The 17,096-nt window shown below is 41.5% G+C and overlaps 1 protein-coding gene across 2 annotated transcripts in view; it reads right to left on the reverse strand.

Moving 5' to 3' along the window:
* The window catches only part of HCN1 (hyperpolarization activated cyclic nucleotide gated potassium channel 1), an 893,359-nt gene that overhangs the window by 111,962 nt on the left and 764,301 nt on the right, over window positions 1–17,096 (reverse strand). For both annotated transcript variants that reach the window (XM_085631226.1, XM_085631227.1), the window contains exon 7: window positions 8,078–8,242. In XM_085631226.1, coding sequence (XP_085487352.1) covers window positions 8,078–8,242 — 165 coding nt within the window. The remainder of the gene's footprint in view (window positions 1–8,077; window positions 8,243–17,096) is intronic.

Genomic DNA, 17,096 nt, shown 5'->3' on the forward strand with positions numbered 1-17,096 from the left:
TACCTCTGTTTTCAAACTGGTCTATACATCTTTTTTATATAGTGCTCTTAATTTTGGTAGAAATTCACTCCGTATACTTGAGTTTGAATTGTTTCTTAAGTTTCTTTTTTGCTATTTTGAGTTGGGCTGATGTTTTGCTAGGCAGGAGGGTCACCAAGTTGGTTATGATACCGGCTCTGTGAAGACCAACTTTATTCTCTAATATAAGCTTTGAAAATTGCACCTAATGGTCCAAAGGGTTGTGAGTCGATTCGCTTGAATTTTCCCATTGAATTCTGGCTTGATGTTCCACTTTGTCGATGCACATTACTGACCAACCCAGTTTTTTATAATTAGATGTTGTGGAGTGATCGATTTTAGGTGGGGAATGTTCATGCGATGTAACCTTCAGATTTAATCTAATCATTTGCGGTTGGCGATCGCTATTCAACCTATTTCCCAGTTTGTAATTTGTCACCATATGGACAAAAAGGCAGAGACACTAAAGTAAAATAATAAATGCCTTCGACTATTCTGAGTAATGCTTCAAATTATAGATTTGCAATGAAAGACTGAAGTTGCACTTCCAATTTGTTAAACTCCCTGTTAAAAGACGTGCTGTAGTGCTCTGTGATGTCTAAAAAGAGCGAGATCTCGTGAGAGAACACCATGGCAAGATTTCGCAAGATTTTCCAAATCTCGGCTGCCATCTTGAAAGACTTCCACTATAAATATTGGCCTCACCCGGAATCGGTAACTTGAAGGAATCCTGCTGCTGATGATATTCACCTGAGTCACAGCAGGAGCTAATGAACCTGGTAGGGGCTAATGAACTTGGTAATACTTGCTAATCTGACTCTGAAAGTAAATGGCTTTAGAAGTACCCCTGATGATGTATTCAATAAAAAATATATAGTTGTAAATACAATTAGTAGTACATTTATGTGTTTATGAAGAGGTTTGTATTTAATCTTAAATTATTTGTAATTTAAAATTATTCACTACATGCAGGTTGCTAGTAAAGAGTGTGACTTAAAAAAGTTACTCTGTGTGAATGAGGAATATATTCATAGTCATAGCCAGTAATCCACAAATAAATGAGTGAGTCAGTGATGTGGTATTGAATGCACATTATATTGAAACTTGTGAATTAAATGTAATAGCATGGAAGTAGCACAGTGAAGTGTCAGCATGGTATCTGTGGGGATGCTAAAGTCCACCATTCATTATTAACTGAATATTGTCCATCCACCATGATGTAGCAACCAAAGTAGCAGCTCAGTTGGAAAATCAGGGGCGAAACTTGGTCAGTTAGATTGGTAGGGTGTGAACATCAAATTTTCCAAACAATCAAGCAAGGCATGAGGGGAGGCTTAAGGGGCAGCCGTATTGCTAGACACAATATTTTTCAAACAAACCAACATTTTTTAAGACCTTCAAAACAGTCAAGAGAGTGAGTGTGTGTGTGTTTTTGTCTCTGTGTATGTAAAATTCCCAGGTGAAATCCGACAGGCAACTCACTCATACCTGACTGAAAGCACTTGTATTCAACTACTACAACATAATACATTTTTTAAGGGGGGTAACACCCCAAACACTCCCCTAAAGTTATGTCCCGTTGGAAAATGAGGCCACTAGATGGTCACACACCTGCAGAACCTAATCTTTGTTCTGTCCCACTCTGGACACCTGGATGGGGCTATGGTCCCGGGGTAAGATTTACATGTAAGCCCTATTTTATGGAAATGTTGTGCAACATGCATCAAGCAACAATAAAGATGTGCTCAATGATGGCTCACGGACGTATGCATACATTTATTACCTCTGATGTGTTTGAATAATGGAAGGGATGAAGAAGAGAAGTGGAGAGAGGGCATACCTGGCATCAGCTGCAACAAACACATTTATTATTTGATACAATGTGGTCCCCTACAGAATGTAACTTACAATCTACACATGCATGCAATCAATATTTTTGTTATGGGTGTGCATTGTAAATAGTTTAAGATATGAGTGAAATGTGTTTGTGATGCAATTCTCTTGATATACATACAGTGGCAGTCACATAATGTCGTTGTTGTAAGTGCTCCCATGAAACACACCATACACAACATTGAAAAAGTGGCTGGCATTGTAGACAGCTTCACATGATATAAGGCCAGTGATTTCTATTGCAATACTGGTGTTCCTAAGGACAAGGCGTCTGAAGTGCCATGTGAGTGCAATTTATTGCACCACATATCTGAGGGAAATGTGTAGTAAAGGGCAAGAAGCACCATTGCAAACTATTGCCTACTGCAATGTCCCTATTGCCTATTGCCTAGCGACTAGTGACCCTGGCATGGTGATAAACTGGTGCATGCATCTGAGTTCCAGTTGCACAGTGTGATTGGTTGACTTATGAGATGCCCATTGTTGGACATGAACCTTTTTGCAGGGTCACCCCCAAACATTTTGCCTTTGCCCTCCACGTTTTAGTGACCTCATTTTTGCTGGCCTTAGGACTCTGAGCATTCTACCACTGCTAACCAGTGCTAACGTGCTTGTGCTCTCTTCCCTAAACCTGGTAACATTGGCTTATACCCAATTGGCATATTTAATTTTCTTATAAGTTCCTAGTAAAGTGACACTACATGTGCCCAGGGCCTTTACATTAAATGCTCATAGTGGGTCTTCAACAGTGATTGTGCCACCCACTTAACTAGCCCTTTAAAATATGTCTAAGACCTGGCATTGCAGGATATGTGTGCAGTTCAAACTGCCATTTCAACCTGACAAAATAAATCTTTTGCAAAACCAAAACATTCCTTTTTTAAGTCACCTCTAGGGTATGCCTTGACATCACAGAGAGCAGGGTGAAATGTATTTGAAAAGTTGGACATGCAATTTTAAGTGTTACATATCCTGGTAGTGAAAAACTTTATTACAGTTTATAAGTGTAATTTCCAAATAGGAATAGGCAACTAGTGTATCTGTGGTGTCTCTGGAATCACAATTTAAAATCCTTACTTGGGGTGACTGGATGGGCCATAACAGGCAGGATGGGTGGGATGAGCTGGGGTCAGCCCCATTTAACACTTGAACAGGCTGTGTCCAGTCTCCAAACAAAGGGCTACATACCCTCTATAGTTAGTCTGGAGCCAGTGCAAGAAAGGCAGGGTATCTGTACACTTCAAATGGATGCCTCTAGTAGTTTCTCCTCACTTCAAAGGCACAAGTGTGCATACATTCTAGACCTCAGACACCAACTCTTCATTACACTTCTGGATCTGTGGATACTCTGCAAGGAACACGGACTGCTTTTCAGCTACAGGGCAGCCACTCTGCTGGACTGCTGCTCTAAAGGAATTTCAGACTTTTTGTGCTGACCTTTTGCCTGCTGCCCTCTTGCCTGGGGAAGAACTTGACCTGCAACTTCATCTTGATCCCAGGACCCCAGAGTGAGTCCAAGGGCTAATCTGCTAGCCTCCTGATATGAGCATCAAGGACATGAAAGGCCCCCCAACAAGCTCCTGGACCCAGTTCCAGCAGATTTCTGACCCCTAAGTTCCCCTAAGGTCCTGGACACTTGGTGTGGCTCAGTGAGCTTAAATCAAGCTTTTGGGATCTTCGTGACCGCAAACGAGTCAATTTGCACCCATGCTACCCATGCTACTCACATCCAAAACCAGTGTTAGCCTCTGCCAGCCTGTCTCTTCACAATGCAATATTGACACTCGCAGGGGATCACCAATGCACAGCTCCAGCCCACCTGTCCGTGACATCTGGCCTCCTCTTTGTGGCACACTGACAACCTCCTGTGACACTGTCCTAGCTCCTTACAGTCCTCTCCAACGTGAATGGGACACCTGCCACAACACCTGAGAAGGTAACCCTTCAGCAGGACTACTCTGGGACTGTATCCAGCCTGCAGTCCATTGCAATTGACCTAAACTTTTGACTTTGACCCGGTCCAGTGCGACCAGATAGCTGCATTTGGCGCTCTTTGCTTTTAGGTGCAATATTATACTTTATTCTTTAAAAAATCATAATTACTGTTCTACAGATTGGATCTTTGTTGTTTTGGTCGATGTTTCTAAGTTGGTGTGGGATATTTTTCTGTGGTGTTTTCTCTGTTTTACTGTTTGAAGTGTTGCCCAAATACTTTACACATTGCCTCCAAGTTTAGCCTGATTGCTCTGTGCCAATCTATCAGTGGGTTAAGCAAAAGTTATTTTGGGCTTCACTTCAGCCTTACCGTGACAAGGATTGTGGTTGCTACTTGACAGGTGCTCACACCCCAGTCATCCAATAACCCAATTTCTCACACCCATGGTGTCCCAACTGACCTTCTGGAAAGATCCAGTATGCAGGAAATGGATTGCTGCCATCATTTTGATATGTGCGGGTGTGGTCGGGGAGTGGGTTTTCGATGTAATATGCTCATGCTCTCAGTCTGCAACCATTTCCAATTCACATCAAGTAAGAAAGGGTATTTATAAATAATTGGTTTCCTGAACATGTTAATGTTGTTCTCTGTTTGTAAATCCAACATAAGGTATGCCTTTTGCTTTCGTATGCAGGCAGGCTTGGTGTGACTGGTTATTGTACTAGTGATTGTTCACTTCCGACCCTCTATAGTAGCAAGTGTATTGAATGAGAATTTAAAGTGGTCTCATTGTTGTGATATGTGCTCACTATTATTTGAAGACATTGTTATGTTGCATTGAAACAAACAATGAACATATTTATTTTAACTTTAAAAATACATTCATGTTCCTGGTTTTCCTAATGCCGATTTGCCCCTATGCGATATTGGTGTTGTTTCCAGTGGGGTTTGCAGTATCAGTGATTGGTCATGTGGTGTCTGTGACTTAATCCAAGGGCTGGCTGACTAGGTAAGGTTTGAGCATTTTTTTGTCTGTAGAAGATGTTAGTGCAACTTTGATGAACAGCAATGATCTTACTCTTCTGTGGGTGTGTTTTAGTATTTGTGTGTCTCCTTGAACCCCTACCTGCTTTTTCTCTTACATACACCCATTTAATAGTAGATATTCCCCAATTTGCTGTCACTCTCCCTTGTCCATTCCATATTCACTACTAAAATGGAGAACTACAAATGAGGACATGTACACACTTGTGGTGGATTCCACACATAAGTGATAGAGCAGGCATAGCAAAGGGCTCAAACTGGAGATTTTAGAATAGTATTTGCAAGTATGTACTAGAGATTGGCCACTAGACAATAGTTCTAAGCACTCAAAAATGCTTTTGTGAATAGACCCCAAAATACGTAAATGAAGAATCATCCATAGGACCATGCACAAACCAGTCAAAAATGAACAAACACAAATCAAGGCTATTTTCAACGTCACCTATTTGTTCTGAAAATCTGCTCCATTATGTACAATTTGCACAGTGTCATTATCTGTATCCATCAACACTGTTCAGCCCTTTGATCCCCTTTTATCACTACCATATTGATGGGTGTTTTTGTGTTCTCACTACCACAGTGGTGATAGGTTGTCATGCGTTTTTCACTGACTAAAGCAGGTTAATGCATCCATGGTTAGTAACCTACTCTGTCACTAATGCTTATAAATCCAAAGTGGAGGATTCTCTACTCATCTAACCCAAATCTGAAACATCAGGGCACTTCTACACAATGGTGCAGAATCACATAGCACTTGTTGTAGCATAATTTTCACTTCCATCTGGAAAGTGTCATATGTTAGGCATATGCTGCTTATCGCTACTTCACAAAACATGACGCATGTGTGACTGAACACAATTTACGTGTGCCTACACTAGACATAATCTTTGTGACTAATTTTGATCTTGGCAGAGGGGAATACTCTGTCACAAACCTGACAGATATGCACCGTCTTATGATCGCATTATATCCTATGGGGATCGTAATATGGAGGACGTGATGTCCGTCATGTTTGTGATGGAGTATTCCATCCGCCGAGATCCAAATAAGGCCCTTAGTTTTTAACTCACTGCCTAAAGTCCCAGAAAATGCATCAATAGTTTTAAAAGCATAAGTAATATGTAGTAAGGGATGTTCTCTATCGTGCAAATATTGCAAATGTATTAAAAAAGTAATCAAAGAGTCTTTAAATGAATCCCTCAGTTTTCCTAACCTTGTGCATGTGTATTGCAAGCAATGCTGTGAATGCATGGATAAAGGAATAGGTACAAGGGAGCCATGTATAACTGAATGCACTTAAGGTCTTACATCCCAATATTCATGATTCACAAATGCCATGGTCCCTATTGTTTGTTAATACACAAACAACTGTAGATTGCTATCACAATGACATACATGATGCATTCACATACTAACAGACTATGTTGTAAAAGGGATGCCATGTTTTACTGAACCCATCTGCCCATTACATCCCAGTGCCACCAGCTCCTTCTCGGTCTATCAGCTTCCAAAACAGTCTGAGCAGATCCCTATTGGCTGAGACTTTCAGTTCCTCGTGTTCACAGTCCCTAGATACCCTGCTTTCTATGTTCACAAATCTAAGAGGTGATAACCCGTGAGATCATCAGCAGCAGCATACGTGCATGACTCAAACTGTTGAAAACAAGATGAGAACAAGATGTAATAGCTTGACTATGTTCAAGTAAGGCAGACTTATGCTACAAAATGTGCACTATAAAACACACAAGGCCAATTCACAAAAGCATGTATGTATCTGTGAATAATAACTTCAGTAACACTCTGTAATGTGCTTTTAAATTCCTTTGTGAATGGACCCCATAATGTTTTCAATGCTGAAGAAATCCTTGAACATCGAAATCAATAAATATCTTTGGCTCAGCAAGCTGCAGTGGTGGCAGCTAGCACTAAGGTGATATATTAAACAGGATCATATAAGGACCAGCCACTCCTATATGACACAACAACAATTAGAGCAAAAAATGCACATGAAACAGTACAGAGACCTGGAAAGAAAAAGCAGTGAGCGAAATGGAAATGGAATTTACAGCAATGCAGGCATTCAAAAAGCAAGAGACATTAGGGGAAAGGGAAACCAGAAAAGTGCAAGTTCATTACTAACAGAGTTATGTTCTTTTTTGCATCGACTACTGTTACATTATGGATTACTTCATATTAAACAGATAGAGGATGATTCACTATGGTAAACATACACTTTTGTGTATGTTTACAATTTTTGGGTATTCACAAACTACAGGCCTCATTATGGCATTACTCATGATTTATGAGGTCACCCAAAGCCTCTCAGGGTGGCTCTGCCTGGCTTAATACATCTTGATGAGAGCCCGGCATCATACATGTACCACCTTACGTGGTACAAAAGTGACGCAGGACTTTTATAAATAAGCCCCGACGAGTTTAATTTTACTAGTAGTAATTTTACGACTGCAGAGACTCCGCTATCTGGAAGGAGAAATCCACACATGAAAAGATAGGGCAAGCCTATCTTTTTATGTGAGGATGTTTCCACAGTTGTAAAATTACCATCAGTAAAATGTAATTGGTGGTTTGTGGATACATAAAAAATAGCAAACCTACACAAAAGTGTAAGTTTCGTTTGTGAATCAGACCCATAATAAATGAACATTATATTGCTGCTGCACATAACTGGCTGGCATAGTTATATGCACATTTTGACTTGAGATCATATTAACAGTATTTAGCCATTTTGAAAGGAGGGCACATATTACATATTATAGAAAATGTGAGAGTAGAGCAGAATAATGTGCACCTAATTCCAATGATGTTGTGTAATCCTTGAATTAGACGAAGACAAGCAATGATTTCTTAACCTATCACATAATGTACATAAATATGTGGATATATACATTTTTGAACTCTGATCATACGCTGTTTCATAACACACAGTAGTGGTTCCTGGGAAATAATACTATAGCACAAGCAATATTCTTTTTCGGTTTCTTAATTATCTTCAGGCACATATTGCTAAATCCATCCATCCATCCATCCATCCATTCATCCATCCATCCTTCTATCCATCCATCGTTTTTTTGGAAAAAGTATTTTAAACCTGTAAAACGCAACAGTGTAAATAATAATGTGAACAACATTAGAAAACTGAATGCATAAATAAAATGAAAACAATACCTATCCTATCTAGTCTGTCGATCGCCACCGTTTCAAAAGCCCTTCTCATCATTGGGTACTCTTCCAGCACTTCGTTGAAATTGTCCACTGAGAGGGAATACAGGCGACAATACGTGTCTGCCCGAACACTGGCGGTGCGACGGCCCTTTGTCAGGAGACAAATTTCTGAAATTGAAAAACAAGGAAAACAGTCAAACAGTCATCGTCAATTAGGTGCCCAGAACGGCATAATAACTTTTAGATTACACAGTGCATATATGACCACTAGATTCTATGTCTTCTGCACTTCCTATGTAAATTGCAAAGCCATGTTGAGCAACTAGTAAAAGAAAGAAAAAATATATATTTTTTGCTCTTGTGACTAAGGGTAATTCGTTATGTGCCAAATGATTGAGGCTTTGACTGTTTGGGATTCAACATGCTCTCTTTAAATATGTATTTAATACTATATCATGAGGTTGGGATAAACACTCTGGGACATATTTGCTATTATTTCTTCATACAATGCAGAGCGGCAACCAAAGTTGTGATGCATTTCGTGAAAGGGAGAGAGCTGGACAGCGCCATATGGCGCAACTGCACTCTTAACAAGAGCTGGTGCACAATCAGGCTGTCGGGCGCCAGGCACAACTCTTTGCACCATACTGCAAAGGTGTATGCTAGGGTTTAGCATAGGGTAGGTACTGGTAGACTACACTTCCAGTACAAAATGCTATGCTTACACTAACTTTAAACCTGCTCTCACATCGGATCAGATTACAAGTTTGTTGGAACAAAATGAGTGCACGCTTTCTACATTAATTTCGCTCCACCTGATTACTGTTGAATTGATTCGGGTATTCCGCACCCAGTTTTCGGGGCGGTGGAAGCACCTGACCCCATTTTTCCAGCTGGGAAAGCTGGCAAAAAAAATTGCATGAAATTTTGGCTGCAGCAAGATCCAAGCGCTAGATTTACTAAGCCTTTTTGAGGTCGCAATTGGCCCAATTTGCAGAATTGGGCCATTTGTGAACGCAAAAAAGCATTCCCATACCTACAAATACCTAATTGCTATTAGGTAACCTGTTACCGAATCGCTATTTGGGTTTGCAAATCGATATTTGAAAGGGATGTGTTTACGGCATCCCTTAAAAATACAGAATTGCATTGGTATGTATGAATGTTTTTGACCGAAATGTGGCTGCAAAACATTCACACTTTACCACCAACTCAAAGTTGGTGGTAGCCCATTCGCATATTGAAAGGGTCCCCAAGGGACCCCTTCCCCTTTGAGAACGGATGAAAATATATATTTCAAGAGCAGGCAGTGGTCCAAAGAACCATTGCCTACTCTTAAAAAATTAAACTTAAACATTCCTTTGTTTCTCTTTTTGAATGTATTCCGTTTTCTTTTAGGAAAAACGGGCTACATTTAAAAAAAAAAAGAAAGGTTGCTTCATTTAAAAGCAATCACAGCATGGTGGTCTATTGATCCCAGGAGGACACCATCCCTGTGATAGCAGCGAATCATAGTGGGTCACCAATTGTGATCTACCTCATTAATTTTCTTCAGTTAGGTCAATTTGCTGCTCACTACAAATCACTATTTAGAGAACAGAGAACAAAATAACCCCTTTGTTCATTAGTAATAGTGATTACCAAATAGCGATTCACACAAAAATCACAATTGGGTAATCTCAACTACTATTATTCTTACATCTAGCCCCAAATATTATTTCACTTTATTGTTCTTACAGGAAAAAGTGAACAACGCTTCTACCACTGCAAAAATCCTTTTCATTCCCTCCCCTATTTCCTCACAACTCTCTCAAACCACACCAGACTATGCAGCGACCCCATCGCACATTTATTACCTGGTAGGAGCAGGTGGTAAATGTCTGCAACATAAGTGCATCTCATATGGGATTCTGTGTGGCTTTATGTCTAGATAAATCAGTCCCACACAAGTAGTTCCCAATTCCATGGAGTTTTAATCATAATTGCAAGATACTGGGATACTTGTACCGGGTGGAAATGTTAAAACTGCACACAGTTTTGCCGTGGACCCGGTACCGTGCCACTCAGAATCAAATCCCTTGTATGCATGCTCAAAAGTTTGGAAAATAACAACAATTTCCCCTCCTGTATGCATTAAAAACCAGGGGTGTCAGCTTTGGAATTCCAATGCAATACTCATGGGATGCGTCCTGGACACAGAGTAATGGAAAGTAGCGCAATCCACGGCTAAGTTGTTAAGTGAATAACAATTCAATACTTTCCACTGGTGGCATCACTTCTGGTGACTTTGTACTAGGACAAAGCATTGACAAAGCTGGTTCTGCATTCATTTTGAGAAGTGCAAGCTATGGAGTGGGGGGCTGGTATTTGTGAATCTAAACAAAATGTCTGTAAATTAAATATAGAGTGAAGCTTCATTTGACCTTTTACATATACCGTGGATACGGAGAGTTGTAAAAGACGTTCTTTCAGCCTGTCTGGAGTATTCTTTCCAAAGACGTTGTCTACATTACTTTCTTCACCGTCTTTGTAGAAAGTTTGCTATTATCACAGTATAGCTGCACAACACTGATTAAATGGTGAGAATTAATATTTAGCTAGTGCTAGCCAGAGGCAACTGCCATAAAACAAAAGTGAGGGGGCGGGAGACAGAAGGACGGGGGGACGAGCGAGGAAAATAATACTTTTTTTTTAAATTACCTTTTCTTTTGCTACTGCTGAATCTGTGCTCTCCCAGCAGTCTCTGGGAAAGCATGCTCCCTACCCAATCCAGATGCCGCTCTCATGCTTTGAGAGCAGCACCAGGATTGGTCTGAACGGCCTGGTCTGCCACTCAGACAGTCCGTGGAAGCCTGCGGCTTTTCTCCAACCCGCCTGTGAACAAGTCTGTGTTTGAGAAATATAAATGTCCATTAATAAATCAATCAATCAGTGTTCTTGTAAAGTGCGACTACCCACCCAAGAGGGTCTCAAGGCACTAGGAGAGGATGGGGAGTGGGTCTGCATTCAGTCGAAAAGCTGCGTCTTGAGGTCCTTTCTGATTGATTCGGTGCAGTAGCAGGGAGTTCCAGGTCTTCACAGCAAGGTAGGAGAGGGATATTCCTGTAGCTGTAGTCTGGCAAATCCATGAGATAGTGGCCAGGGCCAGTTGGGCGGAGCAGAGATGTCTGGTGGGAGTGTAGAAGGAGAGGTGGTGACTGAGGTATGTAGGTCCGGCAATGTGGAGGGCTTTGTAGTCGTGTGTGAGAAGCTTGAAGGGGATTCTCTTGTTGACAGGAAGTCAGTGAAGGTCTCTCAGGTAGCCAGCTATGTGGTTGTGGCATGGGATGAGTCTGGGGGAGGCATTCTGAATGGTCTCTAGTTTTTCGTGGAGTGTTTGGGTGGTGCCGGCATAGAGTGTGTTGCCGTAGTCGAGTCTGTTACTGACAAGCATATGGGTGACAGTTTTCCTGGGCTCTGTGGGGATCCACTTGAAGATCCTACAAAGGAGGTGGAGCATATGGAAGCAGGAGAATTAAATAGCGTTGATTTGGTGGTTCTTTGAGAGCGAGGAATCCAGGATGATGCCTAGGCTTTGTGCGTGGTCCATGGCTGTGAGGGAGATTCCGAGCACTGCTCTGATGAGGCGGTGGTGTGTGGTGACAGTGGATTTGAAGGCTGCATGGCCTGCCATGATCTTGCTGCTCCTTCATCTTTTCTCGAGCCATCTGCAGGTGAGCCTCAACTCTTGGTGGTCAGGGGAGAACCAGCTGGCTTTCTTGGTGCGCTGCTTGACTGAGGGCTTCCTGTGGGGGGGACAGTGTGTTGGTGCAGTCGGAGCTCCAGCTGTGGAGGTTGCGTGCTGAGGTGTTGGCATCCATGGATGTCTGTGGTGGGGTCTTTCTGAGGGAGGCTGTAAGCTGGTCTTCAGTGAACTTGTTCCTGCTTCTGTGATGATTGCAGTGGGTGTGGTGGCGTACGGTGGGTTTGGTGAAGGAGAAGTGGATCTAGTGGTGGTCAGCCCAGTGTGGCTCAGAGATGTGGCTGATGGAGATGTTGATGCTTGCTGGGAAGATGGGGTTAAGCAGATGTCCTGCTGAGTGGGTTGGCATTCTGACCAGTTCTTTGAGTCCGATGGTGACAAGGTTCTCAACTAGGGATGAGGTGCTGTGGTCTTCAGGTTGTCCAGGTGGAAATTGAGGTCATCGAGGAGCACGTAGTCCGTTAAGGCAAGAGCGTAGTGAGCGATTAAGTCGGGTATGGCTTCACTGAAGGAGGGTGGGGTCCAGGAGGTCTGTAGACAAGGGTGCCACGGAGGGTAGCATTCGGGTTGGTTTGCATCTGGAAGTGGAAGTTCTCCATTTTGGATCAGAGGTCGTAGGAGCTGGTTGTGAGGCGGAGAGTGTCTTTGTGTATGATGTCGATGCCAGCTCCCGGTTGGTTGACGTGGTCATTGTGGATGATTTTGTATTCGTCGGGGATAGCACTTGCGATGTCCGGGGCTGAACTGGAGTTCATTCAGGTTTCTGTGAAGAAGTTGATATTGGGGGAGATGAAGTTGAGCAGGTCCCAGATATCTATGGTGTGTCTGTTAAGGGAGCGGGTGTTGAGTAGGATACAGCTGATGTGGTCAGGTAAAGTTCTTGAGGGTCGTGCGGTCGGTGAATTTGGTGTGCGGAGGCTGGCAAATTTGTAGGTGCGGCAGATGAACGGAACTTGAGTGTTCTTCAGCAACACGCGGTGCCAGGCTCAGTGGCATCCAGTGTTGAGGGCATGGAGGGTGCTGGTGTCATGGCAGTGGATGGTCCAAGGACCAGGGTTCATGGTGCTGGGCATAGTCCAGATGTGGATGGGTGCATACGGACTTGCACCAGCGGCATGCCTGCTGCGTGTGCCTACTGCATGAGATGGACAGCTGGGAGGCAGAAAGAGGGAAGCAGGAAAGCCGCACTGGAGGGGGGTGCGGGACTAGCAGCAGCGAGGGACAGGGAGAAAAAAGGCCCAAAAATAGAAAAAAGTGCAGAAAGGGAATGAAAGTGATAGAAAAGCAGAAAAATAAAAGTAAGGAAAAAGAGAGATCAGATGAGAAAAGGCAGAAAGCAGAGAGACAGAGGGCAGAGCAGCACCAGAGCAGAGATGATCCCCACTGGACCACAAGGGATGAGGTGCAGCTGGGTGCCTGTGGGTGGAGAAGGGCCTCGAACTCGCAGACCTGCAAGGGTCAGGGGCAGCAGCTACCTGGCGGAGCAATGTAGGAAGGGAAGCAGTGAACTGACAAGGTCAGTGAGATTGCATGTCTGTTTGGCCGGCCTAAAACTTACATGTGCACTTCTAAGTCCCCAGCACTCCTCCCTGGCCTGCCCCGCCCTGCACAAATGCCTAAACCAGTCATAGAAAAATAAAATGATGTTGTTTTATTATCATTTTATTTTTCTGTCACCTACTCTTATGAGTGAGGCGATGCGCCTCCGCCATTATGGACGCGCCGCCGCTAGTACTAGCTGGTTTTGAGAAGCATCTGACACCTTTGAATTTTATCACTAAATATATATTTGAGCAATAGGAAGATTATCTCTTTTCACATTTGTATTTATGATATAAAGAGTAATTAGTTGTTGCTGCAACCTGCTCTTTGGTAAATGAGTTGACCTTCTCATGCGTTTTTTACTAGGTGTTCAAATTGGAAATCTTTGCCCACCACAACAGAAATTATTTTCCTAAACTATTAATCCAAAATATATAGGACTCTTTGCAAGAAATCCTGAGATCATTTGAGTTGTCATAATCATGTCCTTTACATTTTAAGGTATAGCTAGCTGGAGTTAATGAAGTTATTGCACATTAGAAACATGTGATCACTAGAGAATATACAATTCTATTGTTTAATGATAATCAAGTTGTTGGACCGGATTTTTGTTATTGTAGTGTCATTTTATTTATTAAAATTTACTTTTTCTAAATTGGTTTGAGGTTTTTCCTGTGTTGTGTTTTTACACTGTTACTATTTGAGTGTTCAATACATTCTTTACACATTGCCTCTAAGTTAAGCAAGACTGCTTTGTGCCAAGCTACCAGAGGGTTAAGAACAGGTTTTTATTTAGTGACTTTTGTGACCCTGATAAGGCGTGTGTTTATTACTTGAGTCACTTCCACCCCTCTCAACTAATAACCACATTTTTTACACAGTTAAATCGAAAACTAAATCATTCAAGTTTGGAAAGCATGAGGAAGAACTTGTGTCGGAGATGTCAGTAAGCCTTACCTTAAAAAACTCTGTGTGAAGCAAGACACATGTCCTCCTCCAAGTTTACATGATTTATAAATACACCCAATTGGATGCTTACATGGGTGGGTTCTTTACGAACAGTGCTTAACAACTAGAGGAACACATTTAGGAATATTGAGGCTTTATTGAAAACACACCTTTCTCTAAAATATTCACCCTTCTATCATGTGGTGGAAAATATTCTGCCTGCTTATCAATTTACAAGTGCGAAGATGATACCCTATCCTAAACGTAGCCCTTACATCTCTGGAGACATTTAGCAACGTTTTCCTCTCTATTTTGGGGGGTGGAGGGTTTGTACAGACTTGATAAATAGTACTTTGATGATATTATGGATTTTTCATTAGAATAGGGGTTTATCCAATTTTATTAAATCTTAATGTCGTTAGTATGTGCTTTATGTAAAACCTCGTCATTAATTCTTCAAAAAGGTACAGTAAGAAATATACATAAAGAGTGGGTAGTCTTTGGGTCATCCTCCTTTTTAACGACAGGTTTTCATGTGTTGAGCATGGTGTGCCATCACATAGATGGACTGTCCTTTTAGTGAAGGGTGCATTGTCTGATTTGAGTTGTCATTAGCTTATTGTGATAGAGTGTCATGTAATTCTGTCGATAGATTGCCTATGCAAAATGACATGTAGCTTGTAATTTAATCGGTGTGTAGATTTACTTTTCTATTGTGACAAATTTTTTTTGTCGTAAACAGTTTTTATTGTCTTTTATATATGTCATTATACACATGGGTCCAGCATTACAACACATTGTTTTAGGCATGTGCCTTTGTCATAGCTTACAGCAATTTTGGCTGCAAAACTTTACCATGAAATCAGTATCATTTAACGCACAATGCTACTAATTTTTCCACTCTAGTCATGTACTGTCGAATCCCTCCACCCCCAACTTTCCCCAACTACCCTCCACCCTCCTGTGCTGCTGTCAACTATGGTGTTGCACTACCTTCCTCTGGGTTTGGCTATGGGCAGATAGCTGGAGCATCGGTGGTGCTTACGAATGCCAAACCCTTCATGTGTATCTTAGTCATTGTGCACTTTTCTCTCTGGACGCTCGTCCATCCTGATCCCGGTTCCCGGGGCTCCTGTGCCAAGATGGTTCTATGAGGGTATTGGGCTCAGATCTCTGGTCCACATTTTTCAATTCCTCCACCAGCGCCTCCCAAGCTTGCGCCCTCTTAGCTCTACCTATAACCCTTCTCGCACTCCTAAGCAGTATTCTACCTTCGCAACTTGTCCATTTCACCAGCTCTCATTTCCATATATGGATACTGGGGCCAGCTGGTGCTTTCCATTTGCTGGTTATTTCCCACTTCACCAGTATGAAGGAAAGGTCTTGAAATCTAGCAGTAACCTTAGACTTAGCCGAGTGAGAAAACCCATTTAGTAATACATGTTCTGGCATGGACGGCACTATCCGCCCTAGTTGTGACAAATTGTTAATGGCTGGATTATGTTTTTTTGTTTAGTGTAGGAACTGATTGTTCTTTAAAGTGCTATTCACTTATCATTTCTACACGGTCATTTATTGTATTTTGCTGTCATATCAAGTTGCTAACACTTACAGTTTTTTTGTTCATAAAATAAAGATATGCAAACACATCAGCTTTCTCAAAGATACAATGGAAATACTGTCCCTTTTTAAAAATATGCCACTGCAAATGCTTTTTGCAATGCAAATATCATCTTTGGACTCCTGTTCCTAGCTTTCTTCTTTAAGGGTACAGAATTTGCTTCCTTATATAATTTTCATCATAGAACAGCTGGCTGTGAAAGTCAAGCTATCCTTTAGAACTCTATGTGGGACTAAGGCATGTACACATGTATTAGCATTCCTGCTTAAGTGGCCAACCTTTCTTTCAAGTGCACATCGCACTGCTAATAGGACAGAGGCCTAACATATAACTGATGCAGATACAAATAATTTCTCTGAATTAAGGCTACATCTATTTAATGTGACTGGTGCATGCGAATTGCTACTGTTGACTAAGACTTGGGAGAAATGTTCAGCTCTTCATACCAATTGGTCTAAGCCTTCTTAAGAATCATTACAAGAATACAGCTGAATCACAAGAGATTCTTTTTAATTTACAGTTATTTACAGCAACATGTTTTTCGTTCACAACATTAGCATGTTGAATTTACAACCATGAATTTGGCAAATTTGCTCTGTCCCTGGCCCGTTGTTAAATGTTGTATAAGCTGATGAGGAATTCATTGCTCATATTTTTATAATATCGTTAGTCAATGATTTTATCATATTTTTATTCAGAGTTTCCATCTTTTGTATGTAACCATTAAAGCTGAAAGCCACAGTACAATAGCATTGATTAAATGTACCCAACAGTTCACAAACTGTTTTTCCTTCAATGTTTATTAAAGAAATAAAGGGATCTGAGTTTAACTGTTTGGGGTTTCGTCCTTCTCATACACTCTGTGGATGTGACTTCCTCACAGGTTTCTAGACCTACCTGCTGTGTAGTTACACAGTAACACTCTTGTAAGATAAGATGCTAAAACTGAGGCACAGAGGTGGGGAACCACATGGTCATGAAGCATTCATTAATTTTGAATAAAGAATGACCAAAGCACATTGTCCAGTTTACAAGTGCATTCCATTTCGACAACAAACACATTAGTTTTATTGGCTTAAAAGTAGGTCTGTTTTTGGACTAGAGAATAATACTGTGAAGTAAACATCCCTTCCATACTCAATGGAACCAGACCCAATAGTTTTTTACCA

Source organism: Triturus cristatus, chromosome 2_1 (genome assembly GCF_964204655.1).
Source record: "Triturus cristatus chromosome 2_1, aTriCri1.1, whole genome shotgun sequence".
Lineage (NCBI taxonomy): Eukaryota > Metazoa > Chordata > Amphibia > Caudata > Salamandridae > Triturus > Triturus cristatus.